At 42.8% G+C, this 9,041-nt stretch overlaps 1 protein-coding gene across 1 annotated transcript in view; it reads right to left on the bottom strand.

The window, feature by feature from the left end:
- The window catches only part of cherp (calcium homeostasis endoplasmic reticulum protein), a 57,363-nt gene that overhangs the window by 18,210 nt on the left and 30,112 nt on the right, over positions 1-9,041 (bottom strand). The window contains exons 5-11 of the mRNA XM_050055328.1: positions 6,950-7,075; positions 5,881-5,970; positions 3,573-3,765; positions 3,295-3,458; positions 2,836-3,090; positions 146-338; positions 3-20 (exon numbers count right to left, since the gene is read on the bottom strand). Coding sequence (XP_049911285.1) covers positions 3-20; positions 146-338; positions 2,836-3,090; positions 3,295-3,458; positions 3,573-3,765; positions 5,881-5,970; positions 6,950-7,075 — 1,039 coding nt within the window. The remainder of the gene's footprint in view (positions 1-2; positions 21-145; positions 339-2,835; positions 3,091-3,294; positions 3,459-3,572; positions 3,766-5,880; positions 5,971-6,949; positions 7,076-9,041) is intronic.

Below are 9,041 nucleotides of genomic sequence, written 5' to 3'. Positions count from 1 at the left end.
GGGAGGAGGACCTGGCATGTCTGATGAAGGTAGATATTTCACACAAAAAAAGTTAATAAATACAATTACAGGTGCAAAACCAAGTAGCTTTACAGGTGCATATTAGTGAAATTACTGTTCAATCACTTTCTGCCTTTGTGCTCACCTCCGGGAAAATCTCCCTGAGCATAGTCAAAGCGGTGTGGGGTGTATGGCGGCCTGTCGTAGTGGTGCCTGGGAGGGAAATCGTCCTGCATAAAGCGTGGTGGGAAGCGTCCGAAACTGTGCGGTGGTGGGGGCTGGTTGAAAGGAGGTGGCTGCTGGTGAGGAGGGAAGGGCCCTCTGAAATGGGGAGGTCTCTGTAAAAATGCAAGATGGACACGGTGGACACAGTCATTAATGTCAGTGAGTAGGGTTGGGCACCAAAATCTGATGCCAATATGGCACCAGTTACTATAGGAGCAGTGTGTACTGGACCAAATCACAACACAGATTTCGGAGGCTCATTCTGGTGCCTGATTGTGTGCATAATGAGTGTACCGCAGAGAGAGTGAGGGAGAGGGTGGATGCATGGAGTATAAAAAATGTTTAACTTCTTCTTACTCCTTTTGAACATGAACAGTATTATTTGAGTTGCTCATTAGTTGCTTATATGTTACTGAGGATCCCGTCTGTTTTTGTTTTTATTGCTTAGAAATTTTATTTTGTATTACTTTAACATGTTCAATAAATTGACTTAAAAAACATAGCAGTGCAGTGTGTGTACCATTTAGGCTATTTGTCAGTGAATAAATGCTACAACTCCTCAAGACCCAAGGCAAGTTCCCGTGTCTTGCTTGGGCTGGGCAATAATTATAACTTTACTTATATCAATATAACCTTCTTCGATATAAATAGAATAAATTATTGGTAAATCTTTGATATAATTAAACCAACCATACGCCTGTAGAGAGGGCAGTGATGTACCTTAAACACCAGTTGCCACACTCCAAGAGGTAGAATAAGAAAAGTTAATGCATACAGTAACATTATAATGTTACAACAACATTCAACATGCTTATAAAGTTAATTTCAGTCTGAATATATTTGACCACAGACAACGGCACGGGGCTACCCCACACTGAATTCGCCACATAACGTTAGCTACAGTAGCTGTATAGGTATTGGCTAGACTAAGGCTAACGGTAAGTTAGCAAGCTAGCATGACTGACCAGTGTTTCCCCTACCATTATATTAGGGGGGCGCCCTAATTTTATTTAAATTTTATTTTCTATATAGCGCCAGATCACAACAGAAGTCATTTAAAGTTACCTTTCCTATAGAACAGGTCTATACCTTGTCCTTTTATTAAACAAACTAAATAGCCTTATGTTAATTATCTTATTTACACAACAGCCTGTCATTTGTCTCTACATAGTTGCGCGTTTATAATTCTCCTCGCGCTGCTGTATCGCACACGGCCAAGTTCTGTGCACGCGCACGCACACACACACACACACACACACACACACACACACACACACACACACACACACAGGTGAGCGAACTAGAGCGCGGCTTGGGCCGTATTTTCCTGACCGAACCCGACCCGAGTCCAAGACGATTAGAACCGAGCCAGGCCCGGACCCGCGGGCCAGGCGTTCTCACGTAATTAACAAATTGCAGCACTTGAATAGGCCATAGTGCAACACAGCCTCAACAAGTCTGACTTTTGTTATTGTTTTGATCTAGAAACAACATAAATTATATATTGTAGGTTTAAAACTATAACAGAAAATACTGACCGCAGTTGGGTTTTTTCTTATGTCTGTTTACTCTGTTTACATTTTCAGTTAAAACGCTTACAAAACGTTTTCTGCACAAAGAGTTTGAAATGCTGCTGACCAGAATTAGGATTTCTTTGTCTATTCATTGTCTCATTATTTACATTATTTTGATTGTAGTTCATTTCAGTCTACCTCAGATTTGTAAAATGTTCTGCTGTTTGGCAGCCGTTGTCATGTTCTGACAAAAATAAAAGTTTAAACCACAATTAACTGTTTTCTTCAACTTTCACTTAGGAGCAAAAACCAACCTTTAAACATGAAAGAAATAATGATAGGACAATAATTGTAGTGATATTGACTGATATGAACATTTTCATCATGACAACATTTTTAGCCATATCACGTCGTCCTATTGCATGCCACCTGCTGCTTAAAGTGAAGGAAGTTCCCATTGAAATCTCACCAGGCTCATTAGGACCTGTGTCCATGTAGTGTCAATGTTCTGCAGAAGAGCAGTGGCAGGGAGCTGGGGAGCACTTCTTCCCAGCGCATAATGTTACTACACTTGGATTTTCTTTCTACAACATCTTGACACTAACATTAGCTTGGTAGCTAACCTAATGTTACGTTAACAGAGAGCTGACTTCACAGTTTACAAAGCATACTACAGGCCCATTCAATTGGTGGCCTGCGAGCCACATCCGGCCCAAAAGCAACCTCCCTGTGGCCCAGCTCAGGATGGGATGCAAGCCAGTTTGAAATGGCCCCAGGGCAAAATTATAAAGGCCATAGCAGGGGCGGGGCGTACGGACGTACGTACATATGGACAGACGGACAACCCGAAAACATAATGCCTCAGGCCCCAGCTATCGCTGCCGCAGAGGCACGACAAGAAACGATACCTGACACTATAAACGAGCAACAAAATCACGTCCTTGACATAACAGAAAAAAAGATTTAAAGTGAATTTTAGACAAGGATATACTGTAAATACAGACTGTAAATGTAGAGTATACGACGCAATACAATAAAAAAGGTCAGAGAAATCTAAGCAAAGCCAGTAAAAACACAATGATCATCTACCACATGCCTGCATGCGTGGAGGAAATGGGGGCTCCCTCTGGCCCCACGGAGGCTGGTCTGGCTGGTTACCCCATGGTGGCTGCTGGTCATATGAGTTCCAGGATGGAGGGCCTTGGTCTGACCCACCTGGACCGCTCCAGGGGCCGCCTTCTCTGGGTGGACCTCCACTCCAGTTTCCTGGGTCCCGCTGGTCATTCCAAATCCCCTCATGGCTGTTCCACGGTGGGCACGGAGGGGGTGGCTGGTTTGGGTCAAAAGGAGGCTGGGGAATAACAATAGTGACAAATGTTACAAAATCATCTAACTACAGAATTATGATGGAAACAGAGAGGGGTAATGGTAACATAGGGCAGGGCAGTGCCATACAAGGCAGCTCCACACCGTCTGTAGTGCTAGTGTGGGGCGGCTGTTCTGCTGAACACATGTAGATGGATGGACACACACACACACAGACACAGGTCTTTACCGGCTGGTTGGGGTTCCAGGGGCCCATGTGCTGGGGGTCATACCACGCAGGCTTGTTAGAGGGGATATCTGAGGGTCCACTGGGGTTACTGGGGTCCTGGGGCCTTGATGAAGCGCCATCAAACTCCCCTGGAGGAGGACCTGATATGGGAGGCTTCACATCCCCTGCACACAATACACAACCACACTGACGAATTATCGCACAAACACACAAGACATGTACTCGTTCATTGTGGAGCGAGTCCAAAACATATTTTCAATAAGTGTGTGTCTACTCACCAGCTTTTGTGGTCATAGGTGGGGCCTTTTCAGGTTCAGCAGGGGTTGCTAGCTGTGCTAGAGGGGTAGGTTGTGGCTGCTGCTTCAGGCTGGCAACAAACTCTTCGTGCTGTGTCTTCAAAGCCTGGATCTGCTGCTGAAAGGCCAGCTGAATGGGCTGCACCACCGCAGCATACTCGGTTATCAGAGACGCCTGTGAGAGAGGGCAAGGGGTTGAGATTATCTGAGATTGTTACAGGGTTATCAAAAGGATGGTTTTATTGTCCTGAAATGGGGCACAGACACCAGCAAAATCTCCAGGTGCACATATAAATGGGCGTAACCAGCACATTTGTCATTTAGTTGAGCAAAGGCACTGACGCTAACAAGGTGCAGTTTGCACAGTGTGGAAGAGAGGTAGAATACATTATCAGGAAAAATACAGAATCAGGAGAGCAATCACATGAGCTCCTGTCACCCCCTTCAAAAGCAGCAGTAGGTGAAACAGATGGAGAGAGGCTGAGGTCTCTGAAAAAGCAGTTCACCTCCATGAAGCACCAAAATATAAAATAAACTAGAATTATCGCCCAACAGTTGTATTCCTCCGCAAACCACTCAAGTTCGTCTCACAGTTTAAGTCCATGTCTGTGAAAACACGGATGCTTCACACACATCCCCCCCCCCAACAGCACAGAAGATCTATACAATCAGCACAGTTTCAAGGTGGACAACCAAGATTAGTGTCGCCAATTCAGTATCTGACCAAATGCCTATGCATCTGTTCCTGAGACACACTATATGGACAAAAGTATATGGCCATACCTGTTAATTATTGAATTTCGGTGTTTCAGTCAGACCCATTGCCACAGGTGTATAAAATCAAGCAACTAGCCATACAGTCTCCATTTGCAAATGTTTGTGATACAAAATGGATCGTTCTGAAGAGCTCAGTGACTTCAAGTGTAGTACTGTGATAGGATGCCACCTTTGCAATAAGACGGTTTGTGAAATTTTATCCCAGTGGATATTCCACAGTCAACTGTAAGTGATATTATTAGAAAGTGGAAGCGTTTAGGAACAACAGCAACTCAAAGATGAAGCGGAAGACGATGTAAAATCACAGAGCAATTTCAACGACTGCCAAGGCGCATCATGTGTAAAAGTTGATTTCATAGCTGAAGGGTTCCGAGCTTTCACTGGCATTAATGTAAGCACAAAACTGTGCAGCAGGAGCTTCATGGAATGGGTTTCCATGGCTGAGCAGCTGCATGCAAGCCTTACATCACCAAGTCCAATGCCAAGCATCGGATGGAGTGGTGGGAAGCGCACCGATACTGGACTGTGGAGCAGTGGAAACGTGTTCTGTGGAGTGATGAATCACGCTTCTCTGTTTGGCAGTCAGATGGGCGAGTCTGGGTTTGGTGGATGCCGGGAGAACGTTACCTGCCTGACTGCATTGTGCCAACTGTGAAGTTTGGTGGAGGAGGGATAATGGTATGGGGCAGTTTTTCAGGGTCTGGGATAGGCCCCTTATTTCCAGTGAAGCACAATCTTAATGCTTCAGCATACATTGGACAATGCTATGCTTCAAACTTTGTGGCAACAGTTTGGGGAAGGCCCTTTTCTACTCCAACATAACCATGCCAAAGCTTAAGGCTCAAAAAAAAAAGGGACTACAAGGACATAGTTTGATGAGTTCGCTGAGGAAGAACTGGCCCGCACAGAGCCCTGACCTCAACCCCATCAAGCACATTTGGGATGAACTGGAACAGAAATTGCGAGCCAGGCCTTCTCGTCCATATCAGTGCTCAACCTCATAAATGCTCAAGAGAATGAATGGGCACAAATTCCCACAGAAACACTCTTGTGGGAAGCCTTCCAAGAAGAGTGGAAGCTGTTACAGCTGCAAAAGGGGGAAAAACTCCATATTAAAGTATATGTAGTTGAATACAAAGTCATTTCAGTCCCTGTTGGTGTAATGGTCAGGCGTCGGAATACTTGTGTCCATATAGTGTATGACACTGAATAATGGCCAGAAAAGTGTTGTTGTTGTTTTTTTAGAACACTGTGATGTCACAGAGAGGCTGACCTTTTCCATATAAAATGTCGTTACTGTGTGAAATTTTGCCATAATTAGTCTATAAATTCTGGAGTTATGGCCAAAAACATGTTTTGTGAGGTCACAGTGACCTTTGATTCCAAACAGTTCATCATTGAATCCAAGTGAACATTTGTGCCAAATTTGAAGAAATTATATAAAACCTATGCTTTCCCAACCGCTGGTTTTGCACTGGCAGGAAAGTCAAGCATTCAGTCTTGTTCTACTCACTTGGTACTGGCCGAGGCCCAGTGCTGGATTCTGGAGCTGCTGAATGGTCTCCTCATCAAAGTACCCATTTTTCTCCCACAGCTGCAACAACTGGGAAGGAGAGGGAACAATCAGAGAAAAATAATAATAATAATAATAATAATAATAATAATAGTTCCCTAATTTAATTTTAACTTTTTTTTCAATCTTTTCCTCTTTTCCAATTTCTCATTTTATTTTATGGAAGTGATCAATCTAAGTGCACTTGTCCTTTAAACTCAATAAAAAATAAAAGCTAACAAAATAAAAGATGCCTGGTTACAGGCGTATCAGTTTATAGAACAGTTTTGTAGAACAGTTTTGAACAGTTAGAACAAGATGCTGCGCTGCAATGTGCAAATATCTCCTTCTCGTGGCTGCCTGCGCTTTCCCTGTCCTTGCGGCTGCAACTTGCACTCTCTTCGCCTACTTCATCGCCACTGCTGTACACAATTTAAGAACTACAACACCCATAATTCTTGTAGGAACTGCTGCAGTCAATGTGCAGCCGGCGGGAGCTGCAGGACGACTCAACCACCATGATCAGTTTTTAATGTTTTATCGGGCAATAACTACTCCAGACTCTGCTCTAGTGTAATTTTCGGGACAATCAGGGCAGGATTCAGGACAACTGCTTGGATTTTGGGACTGTCCCGAATTTTTCAGGACGTCTNAACCACCATGATCAGTTTTTAATGTTTTATCGGGCAATAACTACTCCAGACTCTGCTCTAGTGTAATTTTCGGGACAATCAGGGCAGGATTCAGGACAACTGCTTGGATTTTGGGACTGTCCCGAATTTTTCAGGACGTCTGGTCTACCATTAACTGACAATAGGAACCCCTAAAACTGACCTAACTGAAATTAAGAACTGAACAGATTCCATTAAAGTTTTGTTAGTCTTCTAATCTTTTATTTTAAAATAGTGGGATTAAATAGGAGAGTAGTGTCCCCATGATGTTAATGTTACTACCAAGAAAAAAATACCCCTGCAATCTGTAAGGAGTTAAGGATGCTGAAAATGGACACAAAATGCTGCCTGGTGTTTACCCTGGTGATCTTCTGCTGCTTCTCTTCCTCTACAGCCAGAAAGCTGGTGCAGTAGATGGGAACTACAACTTTCTGCAGCGCTGCCAACAAATCCTTCTGCTGCTTCCGCTGGCTGAGAAGACACATTTAAACACACGTTACAAAAGGAACATACTGAAAGCAGCTCAACAATTTCTCCTCAATAAACCTTGATATTAAATCTGTATTCATGTTTGAATATGGGGTTGACTATCTTTTTTTTTCTCCTGATACTGGTGCTAAAACAGCACTTTAAAGACAGTGCTGCTGCCTAAACAGTGCCTGAACTGATACTTAAAAAACAGTACAAAACAAAGTGCAACAGCATTAATGAGCACCCTTTTTTATTATGAAGGCAAATATGAATTTGAAATTGAACTGGGAAATGCCTTAACTGCAAAAATGCGTGTGAATGCTGAAATAAGTACAACAGCACAGGTGAAAATGCAGAAATCTAAAATGAACTGCGTGAAAAATCTGGCAGAAATGAAAGCTAATCTGCATTACCTAAAGAAGCTAAAAGCTGAAATACACTGCTAGAAAAGCTGGAAGCTTAACTGCAATAATGTAAAGGTGAAATTAATTAAAAGTCTGGAGGTAGAAATGTTTTGAAATCTGAAAGGCACAAAATGTAGAAAAAGTTAAATACAAGCAGTAATGCTCTTAAGAGCATAAAGTTTTGACATCTAAATTGTTTCTAGCTGCAAGTATGCAGAAGAAGTGTGTGATCAATAAATGTAGAGGAGTAGTATAATTACTTTGTGACCAGTTTATAGCTTAAATGAGGTCTGTTGATAAAACTATGCAAAGTAACATAATTTCAAAGTGAAGTAGATTCACGATTTGAATATTTTTCAATTTACTGAAACAATTTAAAATTTGACAAAACTTTAAATGTAATCATTTTACCAACTAGGGGCGGTTATTTTGAAAACCAGCCTTGTCCAGGGCCCCCAGTAAGTTCCTGTTACCATCAGGGGCCTTTTATTTTGAAATTCAGCCTTGTCCAGAACTCCCTGGTGAACTACTGCAACCCAACCCAGAATATGAGCATGGTGTCTTTGAACACTGGAAATCATGTATTAGGCCAAATGTGTCCGGGAAAATTAAAATTCTGTAACTCATCAACCTGATGCTCAGGAGTGATCAGCCTGTGTGCGACTGAATGGACAAGGCGATCACTGATGTAAAAGTGTTTCTTGCTGACTCTCTGACCGACAGGCTCTCTGACTGTATCCATAATAAAAGCTGATGAGGGAAATAACAGATTGTGAAGAGAACAATCTTTCTAATAAATGAAGGTTGTTTGTTTTCTTTTCTTGTTCAGATTTTTAACTCGATAGTGAATCAGAAAACAAATAAAATATAAAACATGGCAGTGATACTCGAGTTTAATCTCTTATCTGTCTTCACTCTGTATGAAACTCCAGTGACATTGTGATGTATCAGATCAGTCCGATCAGCTGCAGCGCTGCGCTGGCCAGTCAATAACTGATATCCAATCAGGGGGTGTGTCGGTTGGTAAAAGACATCCGTGAAGCCTGCACTCGTGTATCCTCGCTTCCCTCTCCTCTGAAAGCCTCCTCTCTCCTCGACTCCTCTGAGTGCATTTAACGTATTGAGACATCCTACAAGATGGCGAGTCTCAATCGATTTCCGGGCCAAGTGATCGAGGATAGAGGACGGAGGAGTCGAGGAAGGATATTGGGATGAACCCTGTGTCTTCAAAGGATCCCTGTGCCGTGGAAGACTTCCTACCTCATTCCTATGCCAAAGACGTTGCATCCCACTGGCTCCAAGGGAGTACAACCGGTGGCCACATCATGAAAACCTTTGTATAACATCAGTGGAAAGACTCCCATACTTGCCAATACCCAATTCAGCATGTTAGGCAGTATCTGAAACATTTCTGATACTGGTATGGGTATCATAACAACTCTAGTAATGGTTACCCAAAGCTTATGCTTGTTTAGTAAGAGGGAACACATTACGCCCATTCTGGCCTCCCTTCACTGGCTGCCCGTGCACTTTAGAATTCATTTTAAGATTCTTTTATTTGTTTTTAAATCTTTAA

Source organism: Epinephelus moara, chromosome 10 (assembly GCF_006386435.1).
Source record: "Epinephelus moara isolate mb chromosome 10, YSFRI_EMoa_1.0, whole genome shotgun sequence".
In the NCBI taxonomy this organism is placed as follows: Eukaryota; Metazoa; Chordata; class Actinopteri; order Perciformes; family Serranidae; genus Epinephelus; species Epinephelus moara.
This window is presented reverse-complemented; position numbering and strand designations above follow the sequence as displayed.